The sequence below is a fragment of the Poecilia reticulata genome, chromosome 1, assembly GCF_904066995.2.
Source record: "Poecilia reticulata chromosome 1, P_reticulata-male-v2, whole genome shotgun sequence".
Taxonomy (NCBI): Eukaryota; Metazoa; Chordata; class Actinopteri; order Cyprinodontiformes; family Poeciliidae; genus Poecilia; species Poecilia reticulata.
This window is the reverse complement of record NC_088830.1, coordinates 1,432,144-1,451,050: the sequence shown is the minus strand read 5'-3', so window position 1 is coordinate 1,451,050 and position 18,907 is coordinate 1,432,144. Positions and strand designations below refer to the sequence as shown.

The 18,907-nt window shown below is 39.2% G+C and overlaps 2 protein-coding genes and 1 long non-coding RNA gene across 6 annotated transcripts in view; 2 read left to right on the top strand and 1 right to left on the bottom strand.

The window, feature by feature from the left end:
* slc5a10 (solute carrier family 5 member 10) overlaps positions 1 to 3,633 on the bottom strand; it is a 73,491-nt gene extending 69,858 nt beyond the window's left edge. Inside the window, exons 1-2 of one of the 3 annotated variants that reach the window (XM_081607361.1) lie at positions 2,686 to 3,633; positions 2,533 to 2,604 (exon numbers count right to left, since the gene is read on the bottom strand). In XM_081607361.1, coding sequence (XP_081463487.1) covers positions 2,533 to 2,604; positions 2,686 to 2,793 — 180 coding nt within the window. In that variant the 5' untranslated portion in view covers positions 2,794 to 3,633. The remainder of the gene's footprint in view (positions 1 to 2,532; positions 2,605 to 2,685) is intronic. The other 2 variants (XM_081607303.1, XM_081607324.1) reach the window with 2 other exon arrangements.
* A 6,850-nt stretch (positions 3,634 to 10,483) lies between these two features.
* On the top strand, positions 10,484 to 11,825 carry LOC145551720 (uncharacterized). The gene is made up of 2 exons (XR_014087610.1): positions 10,484 to 10,985; positions 11,393 to 11,825. It is a non-coding gene; the product is annotated as an uncharacterized LOC145551720 (long non-coding RNA).
* Positions 11,826 to 12,167: 342 nt separating this feature from the next.
* The window catches only part of chtf18 (CTF18, chromosome transmission fidelity factor 18 homolog (S. cerevisiae)), a 52,982-nt gene continuing 46,242 nt past the window's right edge, over positions 12,168 to 18,907 (top strand). For both annotated transcript variants that reach the window (XM_017304684.2, XM_008405941.3), the window contains exons 1-5: positions 12,168 to 12,487; positions 16,330 to 16,419; positions 16,485 to 16,635; positions 16,760 to 16,949; positions 17,020 to 17,112. In XM_017304684.2, coding sequence (XP_017160173.2) covers positions 12,400 to 12,487; positions 16,330 to 16,419; positions 16,485 to 16,635; positions 16,760 to 16,949; positions 17,020 to 17,112 — 612 coding nt within the window. In that variant the 5' untranslated portion in view covers positions 12,168 to 12,399. The remainder of the gene's footprint in view (positions 12,488 to 16,329; positions 16,420 to 16,484; positions 16,636 to 16,759; positions 16,950 to 17,019; positions 17,113 to 18,907) is intronic.

The following is an 18,907-nucleotide window of genomic DNA, read 5'->3' as shown; positions in this document are numbered from 1 at the left end:
GTTGTGGGGCGTTTAGGTGCAGTCGCTCCATCTTAACAGGCCACAGACCAAAACAAACTGTATCCCGGTGGTTTTATTGTGTTACCGACTGCAGTGAAGTGAACCTCCGAGCGCTTGAGGAGGGAGTTAGAGAACGGCTGGCCGAAATTAGCGTTTATAAATCGGATCAACCTTGAGCTAAACGCCGCTTGCTCGGCGGATATTGGAAAATAGAATATCCATCTCAAAACTAACTTCACTGCAGTCGGTAATTATTTTATTTCTTATTATGTTGGATATTTATTAATTCTTTTATTTATATATAATTTATTATATTATTTATTTATATATTTGCTGTTTATTTGAAAGAGTTATGATGGGGGAACCAAATATTTTAGCCACCTGAAATAATCTGTTCCCCCCTACAAACAATAGGTTATTTGAGACAGCTAAAATATATGAGTCCCTCCTCATAACGTTGGCAAAATTGAGCAAATGTTTTCAAACTTGCAGGATTTATTGTTGATTATTAGAGGAATAAGCACAGTTAAAGAGTTGCTGGCAATTTAATTAGCTCCTTTGGAGGGAACAGATTATTTCAGGTGGCTAAAATATATGGTTGTTGATAATTAGAGGAATAAGCACAGCTAAAGACTTGTTGGTAAATGAATTTGTTCCTATGAGATGGAGAAGGAACAGATTATTTGGTAGTTGAAATATCCCCCGTACTCCTCATTGCTTTGTCAAATAAAGAGCAACCATTTCCAAATTCTCAATGATTGTTATGTGTGATAATATTATAAATTCACACAATGTGTTGGAAAACTGTGTTTGGTGACTTACTTTGTTGTCAGGCTTGAGTGACAAAAGTAGGAAAAAGACTGATTCTCTAGGCAATGAAAAAACAACACAAAAGAGGATAAGAAGACGTCCACACAAGACCTCGTTTATTTATTTTTACGATTTTGTTATTGCTACTTTTTTAAACAGCAGTTGATTAAAACTGAATGTTACAATGTTGACATGATTATATGAGTTGTTTTTACGGAAAAATGGATCAGAAGCGTCTTGAAAATGGTCAGATCTGTCATATCTGCCTCTCTGGCTGCAATGCGCTCCTGACACTAGGGACAGATTTCACACAAGACCTGCCAGAGAAGGGCAGTGTAGCTACAGGTTCAACTAATGTCTCCTATGTACTTAATAAGTAAGTTAATACTTCTGTGGTAGGATTTATAATAAGCCCTTTGAGCTAGGACTGACTCACCAGGACATTTCATTTATTTCCTGGTGGATCTGTTGGGAGTTGGGATTTTTGTGTGTAAATAAATAACTAATTAACTAGACAGTTTGATGCCCGTTATGTTCGATGCCCAAACATCTTTGGAGTAGGACATTTTTTAACCTGAGTTGAATGAGTTGAGCATAGAAGTTAAAATTGTAGTGGTTTTGAGAGTACAGGCAGTTTGAATCTTCCCATTCAAATTTATTCTTTCATCATTTCATCATGTTACTTCATTTGATGTCACTGTTTGATAAATCCAGTATGCAGACAGGACATTTTATGACTAGACAAAGCAATGCTGTTTATAAGATTTGATCATCTGAAACTAACTTCCAGAAATTTGCAAAAATGCTGAAAAATAGTTATTTTAAATGAAGACTAAAACTAATTTGATTAGAGTTGCATTAAATTCCTAATAACTGGAACATCGTTGATTTATATTCTATATTCCAAATTTCCATTACTTCTTGATTACAACACTGCATTGTAATATTTGTCTGACGTTTTATATTTTCATTTAATTGCTGAAATACATTGTACAAATAAACTTGTCTAGCCTTGATAACATGCTTTTTTTCCTGATAAAGAAAACCTTTTGATGGCACAAAGACTGGTGTTTTTCCAAAACCAAATAACATAACTTTGCATGATAAAGCAATTTGTAGGGGTTCACTAGTATTTATAATGATAGACTGCTTAGTTTAGAAAAGAGCAACCTAGTTCTTTTATTTTCCTTCACAAATTCTCCACCACAGAATCAGAACCATGAGCTTCAGGACTCACCCAGCCACAGTGAGAGGCGTCATCCACAGATTAAAGAAATGACACAGAACAACAGCAAATCTCATGTCTCAGGTTAGGTCAGTGTTTGAGATAAGCCTCAAAACGGGGCAAAAATGGTGTCCATGGAAGAGCTCTTTGGTGAAATCTGGTTTTCTGCTGAATTCAGCAGAAATCTGGTCATCAAATCACAACCTTAAGTTCAAAGTTAGCATGCAAATTTAAAATCTGCTGTGGCATGACCCTAAAAAGACCCATGATGCTGACTAACCTTCTATTGTGGATTCATTAAAACTGTTAACTGTTCATTAGTTGCTAAGATATGTTCCAAAATAAAATCCAAGACTTTATCAAACTAATACAAAAATCACCAATGAACACATATGTGACAGCATGCTGATATAAAAGTGTATCAATTTTCCCAAATTAAAAATAGGAATAATCTTTGTTAAAATAATATTCAAAAAGGATCTCAGAGACAAACTCACCGGCCACCAGGCCATGTCCCTTCCAGCCAGGAAATATCCACTTAGGGTATTTCTGCTCACCCTGCATGATGACTGACAGAAACAACAATTTTTGTGGACAGTGTGTGATAATAACAAAACATAGAAGCATAATCAACTAAGAATGACTCTTACCCAGATTCCAACAGCGAGGTTCAGTAGAAAATATGTTGCGATGACAATAATATCGGAGATGCTGAAGGACTGGGACCGGGCGTAGAAGTTGATGGTGAAATTAGGCATCCTCAGTAGTTTCAACAATTACAAATATGACAAATGTTTTCTTTTTGTCCCCTTTTAGTGCACCTCCTGGGTACAAGCTTTACACATGCAGAATTAAGATTAAAAAGTTACAAGCAGCATGTAAACTTTGAACCTTTAAACTCTCTTCTTCAGGTGAATATCTCCTTCTTGGCTGAGCTACAAGCTGACCTTTGCGTAAATGCAAACCCTGACACAGGCTGATAGCTGTACAGCTGGAGAGGGCAGTTCCTTAGCTGAATTGATGATTAAACACATCACCCTAATGTAGCAGCTGCAGGGCTGACACACACACTCTGCCAGGGGATAATGGAGTGTACTGTATGGCTGAGGACTACAGCAGATGCTCACACGGGCCAGAGTCCGTGGTGACACACACACACACACACACACACACACACACACACACACACACACACACACACACACACACACACACACACACACACACACACACACACACACACACACACGGTAAATCATTGGTGGTGACAAGTATAATGTCATTAGTGTCTAAACACACAAACATCTTCTGCTGAGGTGTTAAAAGGGTCAGTGAAAGTGTGCATCAACAGACTCAGAGCTGTTTGCAATTTCACTTCAATTATTATGTATGTAAGTTTTTACACAGAACTTTGCACCCAACTTTGTGTGGTGCATTTAAATCAATGTATTTTTGTTCAAATTAAAGATGTTGGTCACCACTGGTGTCTGTTCTTATTGATGTGGGATCCTCGAGAAGCAACTGAACAGATTATGATTTCAAGACTGGCTACATAAAATTTGAGTATTACTATAATACAGAATACAGAAGTTACACATGAATGTTTGAATGTTTTGAGTAGTTTCTCCCAGAAAGTTTCCAAAAGGGTGGCCAGATGAGCAACTGATGATTTTGTCATGCAATAGGAAAAAAACAAAAGCTGTAAAAGAATTTAAATGTTCTTATGTATTATGTTCTACAGTATCTACTGTACCTAACTTTAACTTTTGTAATGCACATGTTATCTTTTAATTTGAATGTGTAAAAGTACCATACCTGGTTCCTCCAGATGTCCTCTATACATATTAGGCACGTTTTCATTTCCATTCCTTTAATCTTGCTTTGTTGTATAGATCTGAATTTTATGTTACTTCCACAGAAGATTAAAACTTCACCAACTTTAAACCAATCCAGAGGTTTCATAAGATTTATGAGGACACTTTTATATAAACTTTGATCAAATATTGTTTTATATGAGCTACATTATATGAAAATAATTCATCATTGTTTAAAATGCCTGAAATGTATTTTTATAAAGTAGATGTGGTAAAATCTAAACAAAGGTTGACTGGTCTCATACTTTGAATGGCACTTATCTAGAACTCAGATTTCATAATGCACCTGCACAATTTTTAAGTGGTATGTCAATACAAGAGGACAAGAAGTCGGAGGTAAAAGTGTTCAATAAGTTTGCTTTCAAGCTTCCAAGATATGAAATTAACACAAACCCCGGCTGGTGTTTGCCTACTATAAGAAGCAGATGGCGGTGATAGAAACGCCATGACGTCACACACATCATCATCATTAATCTCTCTCTTCCTCCCACACACGACAAAGTATAAAAGCTGTACAAGAACCAAGAACTGTGCATATTGCTTATGAAAGGTTTATTTGTGTGGAGTTTTTAGATTACATTTGACTAACATGGAAAATTAATTTTGAGATTTTAAACTGGAGTTTTCATGCCTTTAATAAAGTAAAGCAGTTAACATGGTTCTAGTGTCAGTTTTCTGAGACCACAAAATAATAAACTTATAGCCTTAAGAATACACATATTAGTAGGAGACAAACAATAATATTAAATAAAAAAATATGTTTTCCTGTGTAAAAGTTCGATTATTTTTCTTTTTTTTTTTTTAATGTGTTCAAATTTGTTAAATAAGTTTAGGAGAGGAGAGGAGCAATTGTGATTCATTTTAAACTAAAAACTTGACAGGTAAAATTTTAAAAGATTTGCAATCTGGTGGACATTGTTACTTTCCCTCTTTGTTTCTATTTTGTGATAGAGGTACCAAAGAGACCTGATGTCAGAGTGGGACAGAGACTAGTCAAAGTATTGTGCTTTATCCCAGCTGCTTTATTTACCCTGAGTCGTCGCTCACTTGGCCCTCTCAAGGAGACTGGTTCCAGAACCAGAGCCATGCGTCGACTATTTCTAGCCGGAACCTCTCAGCCTCACACACTAGCTCCGGTTCCTTCCCCACCAGAGAGGTGACGTTCCACGTCACCAGCTTCTGCAGCCGAGGATCAGACCGCCAGGGCACCCTCCCTCGACTGCCACCCATCCCACACTGCACCCGACCTCCTTGGCCTTTCTCACGGATTGTGGGCCCATGGGAGGGGGGACCCATGTCGGGGACCCATGTTTCCTCTTCGGGCTGAGCCCGGCCGGGCTCCATGGGTAAAAGCCCGGCCACCAGGCACTCGCCATCGTGCCCCACCTCCAGGGGAGGGAACACTAAATCCAAAGTTATTCCTTATCATTGGTGTCTTCAGGCTGTGCTTTGTCTGGTTCCTCACGTCTGCCTTGGGGGTCACCCAAGGCAGACGCCTTGGGTGACCCCTTGGGTGACCAGGGGCATAAAGCCCCAGACAGCATAGCTCCTAGGATCATTGGGACACTCAAACCCCTCCACCACGATAGGGTGGCTGCACAAGCAGGAGATAAAATAAGACACTAGGTTTAGTAACTAGTGTCTTAACTAGTGTCTAAAATAAGATACTAGTTACTAAACCTAATGAAATAAAAGCGAAAATGTCAGGAAAATTGTTTTTAAGTATTTGTTGACAGGAAATAGAGGAAACGGACTTCTAGAGGAGATTCGGCAGATGTTGCTGATTAGAGAACGCAGATCTTTTGAAAGTGAAAGCGCTTAAACGTTATCTGGCAACTACTAAATTGAATTTAAAGGTGGCATAATCTGGGTTGTGAGTGGATCAAGATGACTAGTTGAAGTGGGGGGCATTTGGAAGATGAAAATATGGACATAGGATGGTCTATGGTAGAAAATAGAAGAGGGGGAGGGGGGAAATAAGGTTAAAAAGGGATTAAATGCTGGTAAAAGATCTCTTGAGGGTGAGGAAGAAAGATTTGAAATAAGAAAGAAAATAATGATGGAAGATTTCAAAGTTATATTAAAATTTAAGTCAGGACAGGATATGATTGGAGTAAGACCTATCAGTTTGTCAAATGGATCAAAGAAAGCTATTGGAGATGTAGAACTACACTGTAAAAAAACTCAGTAAATTTACAGTAAAAAACGGTAAAAGACCAACAGTTACTGACCGTAATATCCAAAACATTTTGTTACCGTAGAAAATACATGGAATTACAGTAAGTCAAAACTGCAAAAAAAATCCGTAAATCTATGGTAAAAAAAACGGTAAAAGACCAACAGAAACTGACTTTAATATTCAAAGCATTATACTACCGTAGAAAATACGTGGAATTATCATAACTCAATAAACATTTATCCTAAGTAATTTTGACAGTCATGAATGTAGAAAATACAGAAATATATTGTAAAAATATAAGTAATTGTAAAGTTCATAGAAAAATATTGTAATATTGCCAGCAGTTAATTACCCTAAACTTAACAGTACTAATCAGCCAAAATTAAAATTTTTACTGATATTTATATCTACAATGTAAAACCGTAAACAAGACTGCAAAAGTAATTTTTACAAAGAACAGAATGCTGGTGTGATATTTTGGTTTCTTTTTTATTAATGCACCAAACTGAAATCTCAGCAGTGGACCAGGCATCGATCTGGTGACCCACTGATTGCAAAGCAAACACCTACAGCCAACGCCACCATCATTTATGAGAATATTTGTTTGAATTATGCATTTGAGATTAATTTTATGCCGACCATAGATTTCTTATACATTAAGAGAACTGTATGTTAGCCCCTCTTGCTTGGATGAAACTGAAGTTGGTTTCCAATTGCTGTTTCCAATTTGGGAAATGGCTAAAGGGCAATTCCACCAAATTTTTCACTACCATCAGCGTATTTAATTTACTCTAGCTAAAAAACTACAACACCTAGACTCTTCAAATCTGGGCTAGATTATTCTCAACTCATATCAGAATATTTAAAACCAAGTGTGGGATTTGTGACACCTTTATCTGATTTGTGAAACTTCAATAAAGAACAATTCTAGTGTTATCCAAAATCATAAAAGTTGTGAAGTCGCCCTTCATTGACGTTTCATAAATCCCACACTTGGTTTTAAATCCATCCGTCCATCCATCCATTTTCTTGCACCCTTGTCCCTCTGGGGTCAGGAGGGTTGCTGGTGCCTATCTCCAGCTAACGTACCGGGCGAGAGGCGGGGTCACCCTGGACAGGTCGTCAGTCTGTCGCAGGGCATTGGTTTTAAATATTGTGCTATTAGTAGTGAGTAGTCTAGAGAGTTTTTCATTTTGTTATTGTGATAAATAGCAGGGTTTACAGTAAATGGAGACTGTTATTTGTCATGTAAACAAATAATTATCTAGTTTGTATTGCTGCTTGATCCTTTAGCATCAGCAGCAAGTTTCTTCTAACTCTGTTCCTGTTAGTTGAGTGTGGCTCAGGAAACTGTGGTGTCCTGAACTCAACACAGTAAAGTCACAGTGCGCTAGCTAAGGCTGCTAACTAGCAGGCGCTAGCTCAGGGTGCTGAGAGCCCAGTAGGCCTGGTCCTTGTCAGGATGCGGCTGCTGTCTTTGAAATCAAGTTTCTGCTCTGTTTGCGTGTTCATGAGGAGGAGAAGGAAACACATTTCTGCATCACGTGTGAGTCCCTTTCACGGTTTTAACTGAAGTTAGATAACTTTAACCAACTGATAAAGAAATGTGTCATTTCTGAGCCATGCTCTTTATGTACATGCACTGCAGCTAGACATTTTACTATATGGAACATTTAATTTTCCCAGATGCAACACTTCCATGAATGTTTCTGTAGCAACGACTGCATAGATTATATTTCTGGTCTACTTTAGACTGCATGTGATTAAAGTTATTGTTAATGGCAGAAGCAATTTTTTCCAAGTTTGGATCAGTAATTAATTTGAATTACTTTGAGTGTGAAATGTTCATGCATGCAAGTTAAATCTGTGAAGATCACGTTAGCTTTTGTTTCAATACTTTGGTAATACTTGGAAGTATAAAGCTTGGCATCAGAGCTAATATTATTTTCTTTTGACCTCTTGACTCTCACCCCCAAAATACTTGCACTAAAGTCACTGAGTGACAGTTGAAGGATTTCAAGATAAGGAAATTTAAATATTAATATTTTACAGTTTGGGTGCATTTCTCAGAACAGAATTAAAATTCTTAAAACTACCTGTTCAATCTTCAAATTACTGTGTCACTTCTGCACATCAAAAAATGAGTTTCTCATTTTTGCCTGAAACAGAAAACCCATTAACGGTGGATCAAGATAAAAGAAATCAAAAGCTAAATAGCAGGTAGCTTACCCAGGGGTGGAAACACAGCCTAACCTGGGAGGAAGCGGGTCAGCAGGTGAGGACCAGACGGAAGCCGCACGCAACAGCAACCCCCAGCTGCAGCCGGTGTTACGTCAATCCGCGTTTCCCCATCAGATACGGTTCCCCCTGCGTCTTCTTGCCGTTCCGCCCCGCTCACGCGGCAAAATATGCGCGTGCCTATGCTGAGCACTGAGAAAGCACGCGCGTAGGGAACTACGGATACCATGAAAACTCAAAACATGTTTCGGCAAAGTTGTCACTTTCTTCACGTTTTTGCGGGAAACAAATAGTAATAATAATAATAAATAATAGTAATAATAAATACATATATGTCACATATTATAATTATTATATATATATATATATATATATATATATATATATATATATATATATATATATATATATATATATATATATATATACACTGCTCAAAAAATAAAGGGAACACTCAAATAACACATCCTAGATCTGAATGAATGAAATATTCTCATTGAATACTTTGTTCTGTACAAAGTTGAATGTGCTGACAACAAAATCATACAAAAATCATCAATGGAAATCAAATTTATTAACCAATGGAGGCCTGGATTTGGAGCCACACACAAAATTAAAGTGAAAAAACACACTACAGGCTGATCCAACTTTAATGTAATGTCCTTAAAACAAGTCAAAATGAGGCTCAGTATTGTGTGTGGCCTCCACATGCCTGTATGACCTCCCTACAACGCCTGGGCATGCTCCTGATGAGGTGGCGGATCGGATGGTCTCCTGAGGGATCTCCTGCCAGACCTGGACTAAAGCATCCGCCAACTCCTGGACAGTCTGTGGTGCAACGTGACTTTGGTGGATGGAGCGAGACATGATGTCCCAGATGTGCTCAATCGGATTCAGGTCTGGGGAACGGGCGGGCCAGTCCATAGCTTCAATGCCTTCATCTTGCAGGAACTGCTGACACACTCCAGCCACATGAGGTCTAGCATTGTCCTGCATTAGGAGGAACCCAGGGCCAACCGCACCAGCATATGGTCTCACAAGGGTCTGATGATCTCATCTCGGTACCTAATGGCAGTCAGGCTACCTCTGGTGAGCACATGGAGGGCTGTGCGGCCCTCCAAAGAAATGCCACCCCACACCATTACTGACCCACTGCCAAACCGGTCATGCTGAAGGATGTTGCAGGCAGCAGACCGCTCTCCACGGCGTCTCCAGACTCTGTCAAGTCTGTCACATGTGCTCAGTGTGAACCTGCTTTCATCTGTGAAGAGCACAAGGCGCCAGTGGCGAATTTGCCAATCCTGGTGTTCTCTGGCAAATGCCAAGTGTCCTGCACGGTGTTGGACTGTGAGCACAACCCCCATCTGTGGACGTCGGTCCCTCATACCATCCTCATGGAGTCGGTTTCTAACCGTTTGTGCAGACACATGCACATTTGTGGCCTGCTGGAGGTCATTTTGAGGGCTCTGGCAGTGCTCCTCCTGTTCCTTCTTGCACAAAGGTGGAGGTAGCGGTCCTGCTGCTGGGTTGTTGCCCTCCTACGGCCTCCTCCACGTCTCCTGGTGTACTGGCCTGTCTCCTGGTAGCGCCTCCAGCCTCTGGACACTACGCTGACAGACACAGCAAACCTTCTTGCCACAGCTCGCACTGATGTGCCATCCTGGATGAGCTGCACTACCTGAGCCACTTGTGTGGGTTGTAGAGTCCGTCTCATGCTACCACGAGTGTGAAAGCACCACCAACATTCAAAACTGACCAAAACATCAGCCAGACAGCATAGGTACTGAGAAGTGGTCTGTGGTCCCCACATGCAGAACCTCTCCTTTATTGAGTGTGTCTTGCTAATTGCCAATAATTTCCATCTGTTGTCTATTCCATTTGCACAACAGCAGGAGAAATTGATTGTCAATCAGTGTTGCTTCCTAAGTGGACAGTTTGATTTCACAGAAGTTTGATTTACTTGATGTTATATTGTGTTATTTAAGTGTTCCCTTTATTTTTTTGAGCAATGTATATGTACGTCCATCCATCCATCCATCCATCCATCCATCCATCCATCCATCCATCCATCCATCCATACATACATACATACATACAATATATATTATTCAGTATTAATCATTATTTATTTGTGTTTATATAGTTAGCATTGATATTACTAAATAATTTATTAAATAAATTATGAACGGCTGTGTGCTTTGTAATATGCTCATCATACATCAATATCAGAATATTCCATTCCTATTCTACTGTTATAGCCACTAAGCATATTTAAATATGCTGAACTATGTATTAAAAACATACTTAAATAACACAATTGTTTATAAATGTAGCTTTGATAGATGTTTGAATATGGTTTCCAGTAACAAAAAAGCGTGTTATGATCGATTAAATGCGCTGATACGTCACTGTGCCGCTAAACACATAACGCTGAGTGGAGTGGTGGACCTCTCCAAGATGGCCGCTCTAAAGCTCGTCAGCGGCAATAGGCGAAAACATAGACATCAATACTAGACGCCTCATGGAGCGCCGAGTCGTACGTAACAGCGTCCGCCATCTTCTATGTGGCAGCAGGGCGATCGGAGCTCCGTAAGTCCTGTGCTGTGTGTTTCAACCGTTTTACGAAACAAACTGGATTTGTTGGCATTACCTTCCCCAGGTAAGGATGAAAGATCAGAATTACTTGATTTGCAGCCAGAAATTCGCTTCTAAACAACCGAAAAATATTTCCTATGTGGCTTAATTGACCCGATAGCCACTGATAGCCTAGCAGCTAACGTTTTCATACTGTTTTCTAATGAGAGAGAGCTGATGAGAAACTGCTGTTAGAGGAGAAGTTCATTAAAAACCAGAGGATTTAGTGAGTAAAGGTCAGTCAGGATCAGAGCTGGAGCTGCTGGTCTTCAGTCTGTTTCCAGCTCAGCTTCTCCATGTCGGTATTTAGCTATAAAGATGCTACGAGTCAGAGCCCAACATGCTGAAAATGTCTTTTTCTGAATGTGAAGGAAACATTTATGTATTTTCTATTTCACTTGTGGATAATTTCTCTTTTATTCTTGGCTTTAGCCTGTGAACCAGGACGTCTCAGAAGTCATTGAGTTCTCCCAGTGTGACCAGCAGACTGAAGCCTGTGACCAGTGTTCCCAGTATAAGAAATAAATGTTTCATTCTTTCACTTTTTGTGTATTTTTAAATATCTCAATCTGAAGTATTATAATACAGCTTATGTAATGAAATAAAAAGAATTTATTCTGTTAGAATTATTTTGTACTCTTTGCTGTCAATAGCAGAGTTGATATACTGTCATATATTTTTTTCTGGAAAAAAGTCAGAAAAATATATAGTTTAATGTTTGACAACGACTGATTTATAAATCAAGTCCTTTCTCAATGTATAAAAATAAATTCAAGAAAATATTTTTTCTTGTCTTGAAACATTAAATGTACATTAAATTATGGGATTATGTAAATATGTTCTTTAATAAAACACTGTAAAAGTGTGTCTGTTCATCAATGTCATTATAAAAATGATCAGAATAATTTCTATCAAATAAAACATTGTGCTCTTTATTCAGAAATGCCCCAAAACAATTAATCACATCAAAAGTTAGAAACTTAAGTCATTTCTTTGATTGCCAAATATATTCATGTGTGTGAGAAAATGTGTCAATGACAGGAATTAATTTAAAATACTTTGTAGAACGACACTTTGTGAAGTTCGGTCCATTTACCTTTGTTAGCTTACTGGCACAGATTCCACGTTCAATATGGCGGTCGCTGTTACGTATCGCAGCAACGGGCCGACCAGCCCCATGTGGCGTCTACGTATTTATGTCTATGGGCGAGAGCGGTTCATGAGGCGTCTATTATGTCTATGGCCAATCAGGTGTCGGGTAAATCGAGTTACCCGGATGCAAAACATCACACCAAAAATGACCGCGAACATCCCTCTGTAAAGGATGCTGCCACCGAAGCTAAATTTAAAACATTGATGAAAGCAACAGTTTCTTTTTAGGGGCTGGATATAGTAGCCGTTGGTTTTCACGTTGTATTTTGCCCTCACACGATCGAAAAATGGACGAATACGACGAACTTTTTGAGATTGAAGACCAATTCGAGGAGCAGTTTGCCGACGAGCTCGAAGTGTTGGCTCAGATGGAGGGTGAGTCCTTAAACTACAACCAGCTCTAAATAATAGTTGTGGTAGTGGCGGCTTTGTTCATTAGCCATGAATGTTTAATCTGTGAATTTACCGGCTTCTCTCTAAAACTTGTAATTTAATTTACCACTCCTGAAATTCTCCGTTTATGCCTGCTTTATTTGGGCCAACGTTGGAGGGTTCTGTGCGCACCTGCATTACCCAAATCACATATTATCTGCTCTCACCCCAGCTCTCCCCTAACCCTATTTATGCTCAGATTTGCCCATATGTGCGTAGAACTCTGAACCAGTTGACGCAGGTCTCTCGGCTCGCATTTTGCTGAAGTGCTATGAGTTTCCCGGAATTGTCCACAGTTGGGGCATCTCAAGATCTGGCTACATGGCTGTTTCAGCATTTTAGCAATTATTATTTTCACATGTCTCCAAATCCGAATTCCTTCTTGACTTTCCAGGTCAGAGTGACAAGTATATTTCCTTTTGATAAAAGCAAGCCTTAGTGCAAACAACCAAACAACACAAATATTAACTGTCAACATAATTTTATTCCGCTGCACAATGTGGGACAGTAATGGATATTTCTGTTCTATTCTGTTGGATTCTAATTACAATTAATTAAGTGAACGATAACTTATGTAATTTGATGGTAAATGTATTTTTATTAAATTTTAATGGCAAAATAAGCAAATTGTTTTATATTTTAGAGTTTTTATGTAGTTGTGTTTCTGTAAAGTTTACAGAAACACAACTAACCACCATGTTTTTGCAGGTTTAATCAAGCTTTTTTTCTCTCTATCACACTGATTCTATGAGCATATGGCTTAGTTTGTATTAAAACATACAGATATTTCCCTGACTGAAAACATCTAATTCAGATGATTGCACCTCAACAAAAACCTGTTAATCAGCCATATATTGAAATCATATGTGCTGAAGCAGGGAAACATCTAAATCCTGCAGAAGCAGCACATTTCCAACAAGTGCTGCTTCTGTTCTACTAAAGTTGGTCCCCAACCCCCGGTCCGTGGACCGGTACCGGTCCGTGGACCAATTGGTACCGGGCCGCGCAAGAAATAATTAAATATTTCTGTTTTATGTATCATTTAAGTCTGGAGGATCTTTTATTTTGAAAATCCTTTAACGGATTCTCTCGGTTACTTGCCACCAACACTGAGCCCACAAGCAGCAAAATGAGTAGGAAACAGATCAGAAGTCTTTGGAAAGTTTCTCTGCAAAGGGGAAAAGGCCCAGAGAAGAGTCAGGAGAATGGATTTATCCCGGACCGGTAGGTGAGTCCCACATTACAAGCCGCTCTGCGTAACATGCGGCGACCGGCTGCTAATGAGGCAATGAAGCTTCAAACTGCTTCACCACGTAAAGACCAAGCAGGCTGTGGATATAAGCAACACTTCGGATGTTATTGTTTCATCACTCCCTGATGGGACCGTCTGGTTGCAGAGAAAGAAGATCAGGGCTCCGTTAGTCATTATCGTGAGTTAAAGTTTTCACGAAAGTAAAATGTTCATTTTTGTGGCGCATCTGTATATTAATTTGAAGGGATATATAAACGTTACCATAGTGACCAGAGTCAGAGCATTTGGGCAGTGGTCGAGAGGAGATGAGTAGAGCTTGTGAGTCTTAAGTCTGGTTTAGACGGAAAGATTTAAGAATTGTCGGCCGATTCTCCAAACCTCTGAGACCACAGAGCTGATAAAAGTACAATAGGTTCGATCAGTTCGTGTGTCCAGCTACACGGCAGGAGCAACACGAACCGATTCCACTCACGAACATCCCGATTCCAGAGGATAATCCAGTAAAACCCCCAACATAGCATACGGGAATTTAGAATAACCAAACACGGATGAGGATGTAGAAGCAGTAGTGATAGTTTGTGGAGTCATTTTAAGAGATAAAAGACGTAACAAAAAGAAAAGGCGGTGGATAAAAGGCGACGGGAGCAGCTGCTCTATTTGCTGCGCTATGATTTGGAGGTGAATATGTTTGTTCATAGTTAACATTTTTAACTGAATAAACATAATAATGACTTTTAAATTTAATAATAAACATTTCCACATATCATCTCCGATATCCACTCTCAGTTGCTCATATGTCAGCTGTTTAGGATTCCCCTCTGTTCTTACGTCACCGCGCTTTCTGATTGGCTACCTGTCACATTCAACAGGTTGTATTCTCGTTCCCAGTCAGGGAAAACCCCACAGGCTGCGATAAAAACTCCAAGACAAGCCAAATTGGGTATATTCAGGATTTGGTTGAACACCAACATGCAGAAGCCTTATCTGACGGATCAAGCGCGATCGAGATCGAGCTTTTTCTGTTGCTGCTCCTGTTTTAAGGAATAACTTACCTTTCCAGATTAGATCTGCCAACAGCCTGGATCATTTAAATCGCTTCTTAAAACTCATTTTTACTCTTTGGCATTTAATTGATGTTTTGTTTTGTTATTTGTGTTGTTCTTGTGCAGCACTTTGGTGCAGTTTTATACCTGTTTTAAAGTGATATACAGTGGGGCAAAAAAGTATTTAGTCAGCCACCAATTGTGCAAGTTCTCCCACTTAAAAAGATGAGAGAGGCCTGTAATTTTCATCATAGATGTACCTCAACTATGAGAGACAAAAGGAGAAAAAAAATCCAGAAAATCACATTTTCTGATTTTTAAAGAATTTATTTGCAAAATATGGCTTTGGATGCAACTCAGCATTCATTCTCCTCCAAACACGACGAGTAGAGTTTTGACCAAAAAGTTCTACTTTGGTTTCATCTGACCATATGATATTCTCCCAGTCATCTTCTGGATCATCCAAATGCTCTCTAGCAAACTTGAGACGGACCTTGACATGTCCTGGCTTAAGCAGGGGGAACGTCTGGCACTGCAGGTTTGAGTCCCTGGCGGCGTAGTGTGTTACTGATGGTAGCCTTTGTTACTTTGGTCCCAGCTCTCTGCAGGTCATTCACTAGGTTCCCCCGTGTGGTTCTGGGTTTTTGCTCACCGTTCTTGTGATCATTTTGACCCCACAGGGTGTGATCTTGGGGTTCCTCCAGATCGAGGGAGATTATCAGTGGTCTTGTTCCATTTTCTAATAATTGATCCCACAGTTGATTTCTTTACACCAAGCTGTTTACCTATTGCAGATTCAGTATTCCCAGCTAGGTGCAGGTTTATCATTTTGTTTCGGGTGTCCTTTGACAGCTCTCTAGTTTTGGCCATGGTGGAGTTTAGAGTGTGACTGTTTGAGGTTGTGACCAGGTGTGTTTTATACTGATAACGAGTTCAAATAGGTGCCATTAATACAGGTAACAAGTGGAGGACAGAGGAGCCTCTTACAGAAGAAGTTACACGACTGTGAGAGCCTGAAATCTTGCTTGTTTGTAGCTGACCAAATACTTATTTTCCACCATATATTGCCAATAAATTCTTTAAAAATCAGAAAATGTGATTTTCTGGATTTTTGTTTTCTCCTTTTGTCTCATAGTTGAGGTACATCTATGATGAAAATTACAGGCCTCTCATCTTTTTATGTGGGAGAACTTGCACAATTGGTGGCTGACTAAATACTTTTTTGCCCCACTGTAAATAAATTTGACATTGGTTATATCAGTTCTGTCAGGAGAAATGGGCAAGAAATTCCAACCATTTATGAAAAGCTACTATAAGGAATAACCTTAACATTTGACCCAATTTGTGAAATCAATTTGAGTTTTAAGCTGTTTATTAAAGATAAAACACTTGTTTCATATACTGTATTCCTAGTTTTAATTATTATTGGATTATTTATAATAAGCCATTGATGAAACAAGAAAATGACAGATCATAATTTAATCTTCTAGAGGAAACCTCCCAGCCGGCACAATGTCTGAAACAGGTCCAGGGAGACGACATTTCAGACATACAGCACCTTCTGGATAATCAGCCCAGCAGTAAGTTCAGCCTTTAATTATTATTCATTATTAATGTAATCTGATTGAAAGTTAAATTCTTGCAGCTCCTAAAGCAAAGCGGCAGAAGCAAGATACGGGAGTTGTGAAGCGTCTTTTCAATGCATCCCAAACTCAGGAGAGGAACGTCCCGTCACAGGATGATAACATCACGCCTCCATCCTCCCCTGAGCATTATGAGCCGTCAAACACCTTCAGGTATCAGAACGTAATGTTGGGATCGGAAAAATACACAAGGAGGGAGACAGAGGTTCAGCTTCAGAAGAAAAAGTTTCGTGCTGCATGTCCAAATGGAAATGAGAAGGATTGGTTTGTGTTGTAGATCTACTCCTGCTGTATTGGACATCAGTGGCTTGGCTGAGATCCCAGGGACACCCAGGCGGCCCATCACATCGCCCCCACCATCCAGGTGTGTTCTGAGGCGCCCACCTTTGGAGGGAGACTTCATTAGTGTGACGGACTCATCAGGAAATCGGGTCTACCTCCGACAGAAGGGAGAAGCGGATACAAAGGTAATCCACTCAGCGTTAGTCCTACATGTCTGTGGAGCTTCTCTCACCGGTTTTCCCTCAAACTCTCCAGACTGTGAACTCAAGAATATTGCCAAACTCCCATGGTGCACTGGGACTGCTGGCATTGCCAGTAAGAGTGCTGAGAGAACAAGAGGCTGAGAGGGTGAGTCAATCAGTGCAACTCTGTGAGGCCATAAAACTGCCAGTGGGTATGAACAGGGTAGAGATTTGACTGGGACATACAGAGATGAGGTTTTCCCATTGGATCATTACAGTAAAAGCAAAGCAGGACAAAGTGGTTTTTAAGGGACAGCTTTCCACAAGTTTGACTTTGTTTTTTGATAGAGTCTGGAAAAGTCTAGAATTTGGTGCATTTTTAATGCTCTGAATAGAGACAGGAGCTTCAGGACGGATATCCTGCTGTCTAAAAGTTGCATATATCTGTCCGTCTTTCCAAACCCCTATTCAGTCTTTTGTCACTTTTTCTAGTATTTCCTTTCCAACAAGTGCTGCTTCTGTTCTAAAGTCAAGTCATTTGTTTCCATTTAGAAATGGTATTAGATACTTAGCAACCCTGAACAGGAGCACTTAGTTTACATACTTTTGAACAACATTAGATTAGTTTTATTTCCTCTGTTTTCTTTCCTTTGGTTTATTTTGTTTGTATTTCCTTTTAACTCATGTAAAGCACTTTGAATTGCTTTGTTTCTGAAAATGTGCTATATAAATAAAATGACCTTACTTTACCTTTCCAGTACAAAGCATCTGAAATGTGTCTAGGTGTATTGCTCTTATAGAATACAGATACTTGACACGGATGGACAAAACATATAACAATATCAATAAATCAATAAATTAGTCAAGTTTATTTGCATAGCACATGTCAGCAACAAGGCAGTTCAAATGCTTTACATCATAAAAACATAAAAATCAAAGGTCATAAAAACAATAATTGAGAAATCAATGACAAACATTACATTTTCATGAGTACCATCATCAAAGCCATGCATACACATAAAACTGTTGATCACTGTTTCATTTATGGTTCAAAAGTAACTCTAAACTGGTTGGTTTTTAGTCTAGATTTAAAGGCTTTAACTGTTTGCAATTTTCTGGAAGTTTGTTCCAGATTTGTGGTGCATAGAAGCTGATCACTGCTTCTCGATTATTGATTCTAGTTCTGGGGTTGCAGAGCAGAACCAGAAGACCTGAGAGATCTGGAGCAGATCCTTAATGTGTTGTGGTGCTAAGGCTTTCAGTGATTTATAAACTTACTTTTAAAGTCTATTCTATAAAGTCGTATTTTAAAGTCTATTCTCTGAGCTACAGGGAGCCAGTGTAGGGACTTTAAACTGGTGTTATGTGCTCTAACTTCCTGGTTTTAATGAGAACGCCAACAACAGCGTTCTGGATCAGCGGCAGACCTGTGAAGACACTGTTGCAGTAAACAATGTGACTACAGATAAACCCATGAATGAGTTTTGTATATCTAGAAATGTTCAAGTGATAGAAGGGCGACTTTGTAACTGTGTTTATGTGGTTCTGAAGGTTCAGGTCAGAGTCCATCACTACTCCCAGGTTTCGGGCTGATCACTAGGTTTTAGTTGTAATAACTGAAGCTGTGCATTGATTCTATATCGCTCCTCTTTAGGTCCAAAGATAATAACTTGTTTCTGTTCAGAAACAAAACTGCACATCCACACATTTATCTGTTCTAAGCATCTGTTCAGTGATTGGATGAGTTCAGAGTTATTAATACTCTTGTTTATTGAACAGATTTTTCAGATACAGATTTTTTATCAGCTGAATTATACAATAATTGTGTCACATTAATGGTGGGAAATATGTCTGAATGAGTTCTCAAGGTCTTATCTGTTCACACCACAAAAGCTTTATCAGTAGTCTGTGCAGATATTATAAGGTTTCAGTCTTATAGACCAGGAGACACTCTATATTTT